At 40.4% G+C, this 14,834-nt stretch overlaps 1 protein-coding gene across 4 annotated transcripts in view; it reads right to left on the bottom strand.

The window, feature by feature from the left end:
* ADGRV1 (adhesion G protein-coupled receptor V1) overlaps positions 1-14,834 on the bottom strand; it is a 291,563-nt gene that overhangs the window by 33,346 nt on the left and 243,383 nt on the right. For all 4 annotated transcript variants that reach the window (XM_035310214.1, XM_035310213.1, XM_035310215.1 and 1 more), the window contains one exon: positions 7,588-7,709. In XM_035310214.1, coding sequence (XP_035166105.1) covers positions 7,588-7,709 — 122 coding nt within the window. The remainder of the gene's footprint in view (positions 1-7,587; positions 7,710-14,834) is intronic.

Genomic DNA, 14,834 nt, shown 5'->3' with positions numbered 1-14,834 from the left:
GAACTGCTGAAGGAGTTCAGTAGATGCTAGAAGAACTAAAATGTTATTTAATGTCTACTTTTGTTTAAAATATATATATATATTACATTTTTTTTTCCATATTCTTAGTAGACAAGTAATTGAAATACTCTCTAAATGTTTCTTGAGACTGCTTAAAAATCCAGTTAAGTCAAAGTACATTTCAGACTCCTTCACTAATTTTTGCAATTTTATTATGTATTAGTCTATATATTTTTATCATCATGAACACAGATCTACTCACTGTCTCACTCTTCTGACATCGGTTTATCCTGTCGGGTATTTAGTCCCAAAATAACAATGCTTCCTTTGTTTATCTGAAATTGCACACTTTTTTGCTTTGTTTTGTCTTCAGCTACAAACTGATATCTGGGTCTATCAGCTAAGGACTTGAATAGGTAAAGGGAATATTTTACAATAATTCCATAAGTAATTTTGTAGTATTTATAGTAACTTATTTCATAAGTTAAATTATGGTAATTATGCATTAGAGTATGCGTAGGTTGGTAACTAGGAGCACAGAAAATTCTTTAAGGAGGAACTCAACATGTGGAGAAGGCGATATAAATTTAAATACTGCATTGTCTTGATTCTCGGAACAATCAAGGCACTCAGGTGGCTTTGTAAGTTTGGACTGCTGGTATAAAGCGTACCAATGCTATTGCCCAATGAGGATTACATCCCAAAAGTTGAGCTGCAGATGTCAAAAGCTGGAAAGTCTCAAAAACTGAAAAGCTTTCTCTATCTATCTACTTTATATTAGTTCCTTTTACTGTTTGGTTTAAAATAAATGCACATATCTACAATGTTTCTCAACACCAGCCAAACTTGCTAGGTTTTCAACTTTAAGAAAAATAACTTTTCTGTCTTTTTGTTCACATACTGAACCAGTGGACTGTCCTTGTTACACTATCTTCTTTCCTTCCTGGTACAGTGTCTGGAAGAAAATCCAACTCTGCAGAAACAGCATGTAGTCTACTTTATTCCACAGATGTCAAAACGCAATGCCTGTTTAGGCTGTGTATTTAGGCTTATTTATTTTTTCCTGGGGTAGTGTATGAATTGTTTAATTGTGTTTGAGTTACGCACTCATCTGACAGTATTGCTTGTACTATTTGTATGTGAACAAGCTCTGTTCTTGATATTCTGCTTGAAATTCATCTTATCCTGGCAATAATGCCACAACTTCCTAGTCTTCTATTGGGCTTATCTAAACTGTGGAATCACAGTCTCGTATTTGCATGATCTTGAGGAAGTGTTTTGCGGCCCACGACATTTACTCAGGTCTACCCAGTACTTGATTTTGTTTGTTTTTGCACTGCTTAGATCATTGGAACGGCTACAAACAGCATCACGTAGTGCATCGCTGACTCATGGTGAGGAAGATGCCACAAGGAACAGGAAGTGAAAACAGTTATAGCTGTGGCCCTCTCAGTATCATCAGATACTTTTCCTAGCGTACCCTAGGAAAAAAAAAAAAAAAACTATTTTATTTGCAATTGGTGCTAGTATAATCTTAAGAACTGCATTTTTTTGTTTGTTTGTTTTTAGAATAAATAAATAAATACAATAGTACTAATATTGCATGCTTAGAACTTTAAATCTCTGTTCTTTTTCTCTCAGTACGATGTTTTTACTTTGTTTTGGCCTCTAAAACCTCTGCCATGTCTCTTGCCACAATTATTTTTGGTTGCTCTAGAAACAGGGTTTATTCCTCATGTCCATGTTGTTTTGCTACCGTATTTACCAGTTTTCTTTGATATTTTATCTTTTTGCTACTAATCAGCTCCTAGTCACATTCCAGTTTGTGTCTGCTTTTCTAATTATTGAAGTTTGGTGAACTGCATCTCCTCCAGTCAAGGTCAGGTTGGGGCGTGCACCTGTTCAGTAGACTTCTGTATGTCCACCTTTCTTGTTAAAAGTACCGCGGTTTTCTTAAACATTTATATCTGAACTTTTGAATATTTTTCCTTTACTGTAGCCCACTACTAATTAGTTGAGCTTCCAAATTTTTACTTTTAGAAAAGTCATCCATTTTGATCAGTTTAGAAAACCATCAATCAACTGCTACTTCTAGATATTTTCAGGGTTTCTCGGAAACAATTATTATTATAACACTGTTAGAAATGCAGTCATATGAACTAGCGTGTTCAAATACAGAATGGGAAAAGATATTTTATTCATATCTCTGTCAGCCAAAACAACCACTTAAGATCTATTTGAAAAATGGAATACCTCCCAGTCTTGATTTGCTTTTCTCCTGACTTAAGATCACTGAAAAATGGACTTTTGATACTGTCGACGTGTAACATTTCACCATTTCTTAAAAGCAAGGTTTTGGTTCAAAATTACTTTTTATTTTAAAAAATTAGTTAATTTATTACTGGGAGTAGAGCGTGGTAAGGATTAGTGCAAGGTACAAGAAGCCACAACAGAGGTAGCTGGGGAGTACCTAGCACTTTGCGGTTTGCAGTGTGCATATGTTCTAAATTACAAGATCAAGGGTCGGGCTGTCCAGTGAAGTTTGTTGGAAATATAAAATAATAATCAAGATCATAATGAGAAAGGGTTCAGATAAAAGGATTCAGCTCAGGGGAGAAGCCTCAGCACAGACCTAAAGCCTAACCCCAGCCTCTGCAAACAAGGGGAAGAGATCCACCTGCCTCCTTGAACTTTGGATCAGCCTTGACTGAACGGTAAATATGCCGCTGATGACCTCAGAAACAAGAAACACCCTGCAAATCTCATGAAAAACACAGCCATCCTTTATATTAATATAGCATGTGCAAAATGGCTTGTGAAATCCTAACCATTCGAGAGCCACAGCAACTTATTCCTTCGCTCCTGACCCCAACAAACAGCTTGTGAATAAATCCGCTCAGGCAGTCAGATGTAAAAAGGTAAATGTTCCTCTGTCGTCTTCCAGCTGAAAGGATCAGGAGCCCAGGTCTTTCACAGGAGAGGACAAGGTGTGCCTCTGTGACACAGATGCTGCCTGGGTGGGATAATCAGGATCATGCCACGGAGGAACTCCAAGCATCAGGTATCCTAAACATGCTCCTTCGCCTTCTCCTTTTACACTTTTCTAAATGTATTTTGGGATTTCCTACTTTAAGCACATTGGATGAAAAAGTTTTAAGATACCTTTTAAACTTTCATTCTGGCCTTGGTGAACAGAAGGGGTCTAGCTGTATTTATTTGCTGGGTGACTGCTCCATGACGATGTGAATCAGATATTGTACCCCCAAACAGCACTTTGCATGTTTATTCTTGAAGATACAGGGCAAGGACTGTCCCTCCTCTGCATGCACATGAATAGCTTGCACTGTAAACTCCTCTCTGATGGAAACCATTTCCCACAGGAAGTGCTTGGAAACAATCTGTCCTTAGGAGATGATTTTTCTATCAAGTGCATTTCCGAGGAAATGTTTGTCATGCGGCTAAACAACTAAATTGGATAACATACAGTGCCTTTGCAGTCTCCTGAGCTGGATCCATCTGGATATCAAACACATTTAATGGGTCGTGCTCTGCTCTGCTCAGGGTCTGTAACTCCGGAGCAGCAGGGAAGCAGGGCTCTGCTCCTTGTAAACTATTTCATGTTCTCTTTCCTGTTGGGAAAAGCTTTTAATGGATGCTGAATTGCCTTCAGACCACATAGCAGAAATGCCCACTAATGGTAAAGCAGCCTTTGGAGGCAGAAAACCGAGGTTTTCTGCCCAGATTTCACAACCACTGCCTGAGAGCTGATGAAGGCGCAGCGCATGGGAATGGCGTGCGAACAGCACGCGTGGAGGGACGGCGAGTTCCACGGGAAATCACTTTCGTAACGTGCCATCCACACCTAAGCCGCTTTTCACATCCCTCTCTCATCCCCAAACAGGCTGAGGTCAGGGACTCGGACGACACTGTCACACCAACACAAACGTGTCTGTCTGCAGGCCAGGAGGAGCTGCCAGCACCGCGTGCTTGCCCCCCAAGACCGCCCTGACGCCTCCTCTCAGGGGAGCACGACCTGAAAAAGCTGAGGGTATTTACCACAAGAAGTGTGTGTGATGCGTACTTCTCTCCTACAGGAACAGCCCTTTATTTTATTAACACAAATCAGTAAATCTGCTTATCTGAATAACAGCACAGCTCGCAGACGTTGGGTGTTATTTGCAGGCTGTTCGCCCTGATGCTGCACTGCTCTTTTTTAACTCGTGCTGCGTGTCTGGCCACCTGAATCACAAGTTTCTCTTCTGTTTCCTGGTTAGATAATTGCAACTTTTAAAACAGGAGAACAATATGTATGTGGTGAGGTTGTTTATACAGTGGTGGTGTTTCAGGAAATGTTTTTTAAACGCATATTATTGTAAAGATTTACAAAGCACCGAAAGCATTTGCTATTAAAACAAACAAATACAAAAACGGTAGCACTGTGAAAAATCTACTCAACTTCTTTTACTCTTCTTAGGGCACCCAATACTTAATAGATATATTTTCCTTTTAAATATTTGATAAATTCACACATTAAAAAGTAATTTCTAATATCTAGTAATGAAAGGTAGAGGATACTGTCCTATTACATTTCCTGCCTAATATCTCCAGCGGAGCATAAGAAAATGTCTTTAAAATGCAAAGTGTAAAGTCCTCAGCTCTTCATAGCTGCAAGGAAAAGTTTTTTATTGAATACTATCTGAGTCAGGGCTGCAAATGCACAGGTTTTAATGTAAAATGTTAGCCAGGAAGAGATAAGGCATTTGAAATTTTAGCATGTCCTTTCTACAGAGGAAACACTATTTTATATCGGAGGCTTTGCTGATCCTCTAGCGCTAGGAAAAGAATGTAACGTGTTGCTCCTTCTGATGAAAAGGATAAATATTGATGTAATTTGAATACTAATGTACTTGTTGTGGAGATGGTGCAGCATACCCTGCAGGCCAGCTGCCATCCACAGCCACTCTCCAGACACCACCGTCTTTTGTCAGGGCAATCAGAGACAGAAGAGACTACAGGAGTGCAAGTTTCTTAAGCAACATTACCAAGGGATTAATTGGCATACGGCAAACACGGCCACTACATGTTTAATCCCTGCCAAAGCACGGGAGCCTACCAGGAGTCCAGGAGGTGGTGGGGATTTAAAGGAGGCTTGCGGGCAGAAGGGCAGCAGGGCAGCCCGGCACGGCCACGGCTTCAAGGCTAAGGCTGTGCCCCGTGCATGGCGCCATGCAGCAATGCTAACAACGTAAGGCAAGTTGGTGAGACAGAGGGTGTCTTAATTCTTCGCTTCCTAGCTCCTCAAACACAGCTGCTGAACGTGTGTTTCTGAGCTTCGCCCTGTCTGAGGATGGAGAGGCAATGGGGGATAAAGCCATGAAAGATGAGAAACGCCCCTGTCCTTTTGAAAATTTTAAAGTGCATGAATGGAAACAAAACTACATAAAGAGCATTACGTAAAACCAACTGAAAAACTTCACACAGAGTGAGAAAAGCAAGCATACCATCTCAGTTTTATCTGGATTTAAACGAAATCCTAACTTCAGAGTCATGCACAGGTGCATCTCTATTATCAGTCACGACCTAAATGTTATTCTATGCATGCTTTTTTATCTGTGTTTTCCATGTTACCTGCTATCGTACTGAACTGCCAGGTGCAATAAATCCCCTGCAGACCTTGCAGGAGTCAAGTTTTACACAACTGTTTTTCAACATCCCATTTCACCGCTTGCTCTCATCACAGGAGTTAGTGCCTTGCAACAATAATTAAACTAACAATAATTCCTAGGCTTTGTGCCCTTACTTGAATAAAACATTTCAGGTTATATAAAGGAGAGCAATATAACATATCTTCTGGCAGTTACAGAGAAGTGTCAACATTCTGGCCATGAACGATAATTCTCTCTGAGTGTTCATATCCATCTTCTCTAAATATGCACTGGCAATAAAGTATTTTTTTTTATTAAAGCGAATATCCATGCATATTACAGTGCTCTGTCACTGCTTTACCTCTGGCATAAAATCCCAGCTATAATGAGCAACCCTCTTCAAAGCATTTGTATCCAATATATCTATGTAACACAAGCCTGGATCGGATTCTAGCAATAATTCTTTGCAGAATGGTGGGAAAAAAAAAAAAAAGAAAAAAAAAAGGATATATTAAAGTAGGTTTTATTTTTTAGTGCACACACACAGAGACGTCCCCACGCACTTATCCTGCATCTCGGTGACACGTTTCGCTGTAAAGCCACAGCAGGTAGGGTCGTGCTGCTGAAACTCCTGCGGGGGCTCGCCTGTGCTCCGAGATTTTGCAGGGGAAGAGGAGAGGAGAGGAAAGGCAGGGGACGTGCGCGGGCGCTGCAGCCAGCCCTGCAGAGCCGTGGCCGTCCCACTGCGCGGAAAGCTCAGGTGCCTTCCTAAAAAGTGGCGTTATTGGCTTGCAGGTGATGAAAATGAACTTGAGCCCATTTATGCCAACATATACAGTATAATTAAATGACAAGCTGTACTGAATAACTGAATGTACAGGGAGAGTAAGCTATGTTGTTGTTTTTTTCAATTAAAAAAATGCTTATGACTCAAGAATATTTTTAACGTCTAGACTTCTGCTTACAATGTCTGCTTTTTGAATTAAAATGTAAAATAAATCTGTTTTGTGGTAAAGATTCATTTTATTACTTTCTAGTTGATGAGGTAAAATACGGGTAAATAATATAGGTATGAATATAGGCATGAATACAGGTAAGGATATAGGTAGATAATACATGCTCTCACAGATATTTCTACTACATGCATCGCAGAACAATTTGAACACCATGGATTTCAATATTTGTATTTTGGATTCCTCATCATCTCACGCTTTTCGGACACTGGAGGCACTTTCCCAGCCATGATATACCGGCCTCTATTCTGTAAATAATTCCACAATGCACAATAAGGCATTGAATTCCTCGTAGCACAGGAGTGGTCCGGTGGAGGTACTCACATGGGTGAAATTCTGTAAGGGGCAATTTGTATTTTTTTCATAACTAATAATCAACATCTAGTCTGTATTAGACTTTTTCAGTGAAAAGATCTTTGCTTCTTTACCAATGCTAAATGAGAAAAGTCAACCCTAAATGTTCACTCCTAATAATGAAAAAATAAAATAAAATAAAAAATCTTACGGCTACTTTAAAGTATTGTGGGTTTTAGTGATTTTTTTTTGTTTGTTAATTAAAGGACACGGAAAATTGAAATACTCTGTTTCTTTGCAAAGGCTGCAAATACTTCAGCTTTACTGGTATAATTATTATCTCAGTAAAATTGCCTAAGTAAGCAAGCAATTGTCTTTCCCAGTGTATTAACTATGAAATTAAATCCATGCAATTATTGCTATTGTTTCAAAACAATGCACGTCTTGCATTAATATGCATTCTATATGTTAATTTCAGAAAGAGATAAACACAATTAACATCTCCGGTGTGTCACATGCCAACTGCTATTTGTTTCTGGATTTTGTTCAGCTGGTCAAGCTGAAATGCCACGGGCATTAGGAAGAGGTGGAGGTGATCCTCCAAGAGGACCGAAGGACCAAGCGTCAGCTCTTACCTGCAGGCTGTTGAAGATGATGAAGAAGACCAACATCCAGAGGTGCCGGTACGCCATGTGCAGCCCTCCCCACAGCCAGGTGATGGAGATCAGTGCGAAGAGATACAGGACCAAGGGGACCTCTGGAAATCAAGAAGCAGAGGCTTTCAGCTGGTGCGTGCAGTGCAGAACGCTCCCTAAGCATCCCCCAGGCAGGGTCAAAGCCTCGTCAGCAAACTGGGCACGGGCGCCTGGCAGGTGGGACCGAGAGCCTGGGGGAAGCACGGCAGAGCCCTGGGCAAACTCTGGGAATGTGGAGAAGAAATGGATTTTTGGGAATTGAGGGGAAAGGGAGAAGAGTGCTAGCGGTATCCACACAGCAGGCTGCGATGGCTCTGGCGCTTCGTAGTGTAAGACCAGGTTATTTTCTGATTTGCTGTAACTTTTACTGCAAGCAGAGCCCGAGTACACATCTGATGGCATAAAACATCGGGTGAATACCTCCGCTCAGTCGAGGAGTCCCTCAAAGACAGAATTTGTATGGGTCAACTGCATTCACACTGATAAACGCAGATGCAGTCTCGCCTGAAGCACGCCACCCGGCTGATAGGTGCAGCTGCGCTTCACATCCCTTGCTGCATTCACAGCACGAGAGACTTCAGGAGTGCTGGCAGGAAGATGCCTGCCCAGAGCACAGTTCACACAGAGGAAAGCCGGAGGTTTTTTAGCTCCCACCCCCACCCAGCTCTGCTCTGGACACCCAGGTTCACCTCCTCGGCCCCTGGTGTTGACAGTGGCAAGGTCCGTGTTTGCCCCAGCCTGCGCACCTCGCGGCGCGGGGGCACTCTGCGAGGCATGGCCCCTCTCCACACCGGCCGTGCTACACCAGCCAAGCACTTCTGGGAGGCGTTATTCTAGAAACAGCGCTATGGGAGTGCTTTGGGTGTTTTCTTTAATGCTAGACAAACAGCAAGTGCCATGTGAACGCGGGCAACAGCCAAAGTCAACACGACCTTACAGCACGGCAGGGAAGAGTTGCTTGCTATTACTTTGGCAGAAATGGGTGTACGTATTTTGGGAAGGAGGGAGCAGCTCAAAACGCAGCTCCGAGTCACTCACTCACTCGAGCGAGCTACTCAAGTTGTCCCAGCTAAAGACTAATGCTGCTTTGGAAGACTTGAGCTGCTAACTTAGGATGTTCTGCAAGAGCTGCCTCGCAGCGTGGCACATCAGTCAGGAAGACAATCTCACCAGTGAATTATAAAGAGATTCTGAGTTACAAACTAAGATTATGTTAGGGTAGTGGTAACCTAGGGCTCCAGAGGCAGTAAAAATAAAGTATTCAACCTAATTCCTTGGAACAGTTGACATGACCTTTTCCTGTGAAAATAAACAAATATATCCACTTGGCTGGGAAATAGCAAAGCCCATTACAGCATTAAGAAAGTCAGATCCTCTAAACGAAGGAGGTGGAAAACTCAGCCTCTAGTCATGGTTATGATACCCTTCTGCCATTTTTGTCTGAGGACACAGCATAACTCCTCTCCAGTTTGTCCATTTGGACACAGCACAGTTTCTGTGAATTTGTTCTCAGCGGATGGAAGCAGTGCCCCGGTTCCCTGGCCAGTTGGGGATTTTCAGCAGGAATTCAGGAAACATCATGGGTGGGTACCAGTGCCTTAGACTCATTGCCTTATGTCACAAGATATCTAAAGGATCTGGACATCATCCGCACACCTGACACAGGACTTGTGGAAGACCCATCCCTTAAGACAAGACAGCTGGATAACCTCGGCTTTCTGAAAGGATGATCGATGCCCATTAAGCACCTGAATCACTTCTCCCTTGGTGAGCTGAGGTCTGGCCAAATTTTGTTAGATTGCCTGAGACTTCCCAAGGATCCATGATCCATACCATAACACAAATAATATCTGTATTTTTCAGTGCAGCACCGGGGGAAGAAGATTAAGGCTATGTTCCTCTGCTATTTGTCTGGGAGGACTCAGTTTTGTTAGAGGAACAGAATGGAAATACAAAATAAATCCTACGTTGCTCCCTACAGACAGTAGTATCCCTAGTGCACAAATCACCCATCTCAAAGTCCCTTCGGGACAATGGAAAAGTTCCTCATGGCCTCAGCAGATGCTGAAGCAAGCTTTTCTTTAGCAGCTACTAATATACGTGGCCAACATCACAAGGCTTTTACAGCAATAAAAAAGGCAAAGTCCTCTAAAGCACCAGGTAGTATAGTAAGTGTTCGATTTTATCCTACACTGAACACACAATGAATCTAAATACTTGTTAGATACATAATTAATAATGTTCATAGAGACTGGTGAGGAACTGAAGACCTCAAAATATTTCAGGTTACAGAAATAGCCAAATTTAGCAAGGGCTGAAAAAAGGCTGAAAAGCATTTTTCCTGAAAAAAATAAAAAATAAAAAAGGAAAAAAAAAAACATACATAAAATGCTGTTTGTTTTTGTAAATTTATCTTTCTAAACGTAGATTCAATAACGACCCATAGCGGAACTCATTAATTTACTTGTGCATGGATATAAATGGAAGGATATAATCATTTTATTAAACCTCAAAGTCATTTAACAAACTTTAGCTCGTTAGCATACAACTGATGCAATGGGCTGGCAATTAATGATCACAAATGTATGCATATTCTAAATGCTGTACACAGATCAAAGCTAACAGCGTAGAGAAGCCTCTCAGAAGGTTCAGACAACGATTTGGCTTTAGTGCTAATTTTCAGTGTAGTTCAACTCAGGTTTGGGGTGGGGAGAGAAGAAAGCAAGTTATGGGAGGACGATCTGCATGCCAGAACTAGCAGCTCGATTTCTGCTTTTACTACAAAAACGTCACATAAAGAAAGTTAGCACAATGTTGATCATAACCCAACACCTCTAGATCATTGAAACCATAGACAGTGGTGTACATAAAGCTAAGGGAGATGGTTTGATATAGTACTATCTAGATCATACACTTTTGATGCACCTTGATCTGAATTTTTTATCTTCAAGTGTGCGTGTGAGGGGGAGCTTTGATAACCTCAGTGCCACCTCACCAGAATAGAATGACAACAGGTAAAACCAGAATGAAGCTCACTGAACCTAGCAAAATCTCTACTGCGCATATCTTCAAGAGTAGTTATAAAGGTTTATGCATGAATGTTTCTCAGTGCAAACGTATCAGTTACAGGTTTTATATATGTTATAGTAACTAAAATAGTCTGAAGATACCTGCTTTTTGCCACATGCTGAATGTTGGTCCATTTAAAGGTTCTGCTTTTACTTTTGTCAACAGCAATTGCTTCGTTATCGATATTGCAAAGGGTTAATTCAGAGCCAGAACTTTGGCAGCACTCAAAGTCTCAGCTGTTTGAATTCCCTTCACCTACATTTTGATCAGGCAATTTGTTGTATTATAATCAAAAACAGACGCTCAATAACTAGAACATACCAGAAAACGTATCAGAAAATCAGCAGCAATTTTATAAGTTTATAAAAACAGCCCTGCATAAAAGAAAAGGATGCCAATAAAAAGCCTTGAAATGAACCAAACCTGACAGGCTAGTTATTTGCGGTTTCCTTCGTATGGAAAGAAAACCGACAACCCCTCCTGAGTAAACAAGTATTATTTCTGGACTGATGTACCTTCACTTACAAGAACTGTGCCCTAAACCCAAGTGCAAGCAGTCCCCTTTTACAGTCCATGAATAAACCGTAGGAGATAAAAGACTGCGGCGGAACAGTCAGCTCAGCACCAGCCTGATGTAGGTGAGACACGGCCAAACGCCTTTTTGGGTAGTATATATTTGAACTGTGCTTGTTCTTTTTTTTTTTTTTTTTTTTTTTGTACATGATTAACACAGATTTTTTAGTACTTGGACTGATGAAAGGTTTTATTTAAGCAACAGTCAGTCCACCCACTCCTTAAGTATATATATATACATTATAGATATATATATAATGTATGTACATATCACCATCCTGACTGTTCATGTCTCCTGAAACATCTTCCCTTTTCCTTAACTAGAGGCTTAAGAAACGTAGGCAGAGCTGATGACTTAACACAGACAAATGTAGCTCACAGAGCTGCCGTGGTGTAGCGTTTGCAGACTTTGTGTAGCCCAGGCTGATATCTGACCAGATAAAATTACGTTTTATTCACCAAAAAAAAAAAAAAAAAAAAAAAAAAAAACTCTATTTGAACACCGTTTCTTGATTCTTCCCAATTGCTGAGAAATGGTTATATTTGTTATTAACTTATCTATATAATTGATTTTTCTGCAATGCTTGCAGTTCTGAGGGCTGTGCTACATTGTAATTAACTGTTATGAGTAGTAAAACTGCGGGTTTTTAAAGCAGGGAAATCCTTAGAGTAAGCAGACAAGATTTTGTCCAATGTTTTACATAAAAATGTCAATAATTTGAAAGATAGGCTGTAGTATTTTCGCGACATGTTTGGATTGGATTAAAAAAATCCTGAAAGAGGAAATACTCCTGCACGAGGCAGGGCTTCTATTTGGTCATCCTCAGGGCACCGCAGTTTCACAAACTCATCTCGTCTCCTCTTGAGCTGTGAGCTTCAGTAATTGAGAGCATCCGGTGGCACGGGGCTCCACAGGAATCAGCTAGCATCAGGTTCAGGTAACAAAACGCTAGAACGCTAGATTGCTCGGCTGAAACACTTGTCAGCCTTGTTTGTTGCTCGGTTGCGATAGAGCAGAACAGGAAGCAGAAGCATGCACACGCACCAAAAAAATAATAAAAAAAAATAAAAAAGAACATTTCTAAACAGTTATGCTTTCGCTTAGAGTGGTTTAAAACCTCTGACAAAATAATTCCACACAACGTTATATTTCTAAAATAAATGGGTGCAGGATAGACCCATTGTGTAAAGCATGGGAAAGAGAGACCTCCGGCACCACGTGCCATGCTGCCTCGCAGCAGCCCGAGGCTGGGAGTACAAGGAGGGAGGCAGAACAAAAAAGTGGGAGCAGCTGAGAAGAGGAGCAAGAAAACAAAGAGGAGCCTTCCCGTCTTCCCCGTCACTGTGGTTCAGATCATTGCCAGCTGACGATGCAGGTGTATTTGTGTGCATCATTTTAATTTCAGATAGCGGCACAACACGGCTGTCCCTGCACAGTGCCCATTGATCACGGTAGCATGTTCCCTGCCCCAAACCCCTGCATTGGAGAGGGAAGCAGCAGTGGCGTCCTCTTGCACAATTCAGCCAGCTGACAGCTGTGGATATTAAATAGTTCCTTAAAAATGCCATCTTGCTGTATATCCTGCACTTTACAGTTAGGAAAACTAATGGGTGTGTACGTGTGCAGATGGAAAACCTAATAACAAATTAATCACTGACTCGTTTGAACAAAGGCATCAGGAGAGGAACAAGTAACAAGCCCTGCGAAACTAAGATCAGCTCATTGCTAGAGAGAAAACCTGTAGCACCATTTGGAAAAGTAACTGAAATGACCTAGGAAAACAACGAATTGCTTTTATAGATTGCCAAAATTGGAACTGTCTTCAGGACACCATAATCAGTCAAAAATCAGAATTTTACATTTGGTATCCATAAAGCAGAACGAACTTCTCAGTTTGGCCTAGATTGTGTATTTCAGAAGATAATATATTATCATCTCCCTGGAATTGACATATACAGTTCAAATGAAAACAGCCTTCAGATTCTGAAATTGCCAGTTTTCTGTTCCTTCCTCCTGCAGGGCTGAGAACCACTCCTTAAGGTTGTGTTTTCAGTCTGTTTCATTACAAAGCTTTGGGCTGCCAGATAGCGCGTCTGAAGGATACTTCGGGATAATGAAGCAGATCTTCCTTCTTCCATTAACCCATGTTATAGACAGTTTTGTCCGGGTGTATACCTCTGAGCAGTGAAAAACGTTACATGAAGTAGAAATTAATGACCCTGGAAATGGTTAGAAAATATTAAAACGCTGAAGTGCAATGCTGAGTATGTGCTTGCAGCAACCATCTAAATGATTTAACTATGAAAAATAAAGAATGGGCTGCACATCACTAACGTACCCAAGGGTTTGTATTCCTACCACCGTGTTGGCCCACATTGTGTCTTCTACTGCCTGAAGTCTTTATTTTTTATTTTTTTCTAAAAATAGAAGTCAATAAAAGAACCAATTAAATAATACAGCTTTAATGATCTTCTGAGTTTACCTATAAATATTTACTATATTTCTTCCCCTTAGGTGTTAAACTGATAATGCAACTTTAATTGTTTTTAATTGTTCTTGGCTAGACATGAAGACCTCCTGCAAAACCTGGATCGTCATTTCTAACATTTTTTCCTAAATGACTGGGGAGAATGTATCACTACTCAGAATTTCACTGTTCTGAGGGAGACCTAATTTCAGTAAAATATTTACAGACTATTGCTTAACAAGTCAGGAGTTAAACTTAGCAACAGAACTACAAAAAAAAAAAAAAAACCCACAAAATTTTTTTTTTTTTTTTTTTTTTTTTTTAATAAGTTTGAATAACAGTATTCCAATTTCTGCTAGCTCCTTTTTGGATTGCTTTTGACAACTGCCATAGAAAAGGAATTTGGTAACAGGATTTTGTGGCCAAAATAAAGAATTTAACAGATTTCCTCGCAGAGTTCAAAGGAGAAAATGCCACCACCAACACGCAATCAGTAACTCATGACAAAACCTCTGATTCCAGATTAGGAATGTCAAAGATGTGCTGACTTTAACATTGTCTGATACTGCAGACTAGAAAGCTGGCATATAAAAGTACAAAGCATTCAACTGGACAAAATTGGTCATGGATTATTTGTAAAAATAGGAAGCAGCAAAACTGTTAAAATATTATTTTTCGTTCATTTACATTTTTTGATCTGTTGTCCTCGTGGCAAGGAACAGCTTGAAATTAAAGAATACCTCCTAAAATAGAAGCACTTATCACATTAAGAATAAAGACTACGTGACTAATACAGAAACATAAAAGATTACCCTATCTAACCTTCCTATTAAATCTCAGGGTTTTGACAAACTTTCTTGTGAGTCTTAAAACAATTCCTGGTATAGGAAATGAAAGATCAGGCCTCTTATCATAGATTACGCTACTAATGCTATGCAGTGAATATGGCAAATCACAGAAAGACAGCAGACAAACAAGAAAAAAAGAAAGAAAGAAAAAGAAAGAAAATAAAATAATAAAGAAAGGAAGAAAGGAAGGAAGGAAGGAAGGAAGGAAGGAAGGAAGGAAGGAAGGAAG

Source organism: Oxyura jamaicensis, chromosome Z (genome assembly GCF_011077185.1).
Source record: "Oxyura jamaicensis isolate SHBP4307 breed ruddy duck chromosome Z, BPBGC_Ojam_1.0, whole genome shotgun sequence".
Lineage (NCBI taxonomy): Eukaryota > Metazoa > Chordata > Aves > Anseriformes > Anatidae > Oxyura > Oxyura jamaicensis.
Note: the sequence above shows the minus strand (reverse complement) of the source record. Positions and strands in the feature narration are given on the sequence as shown.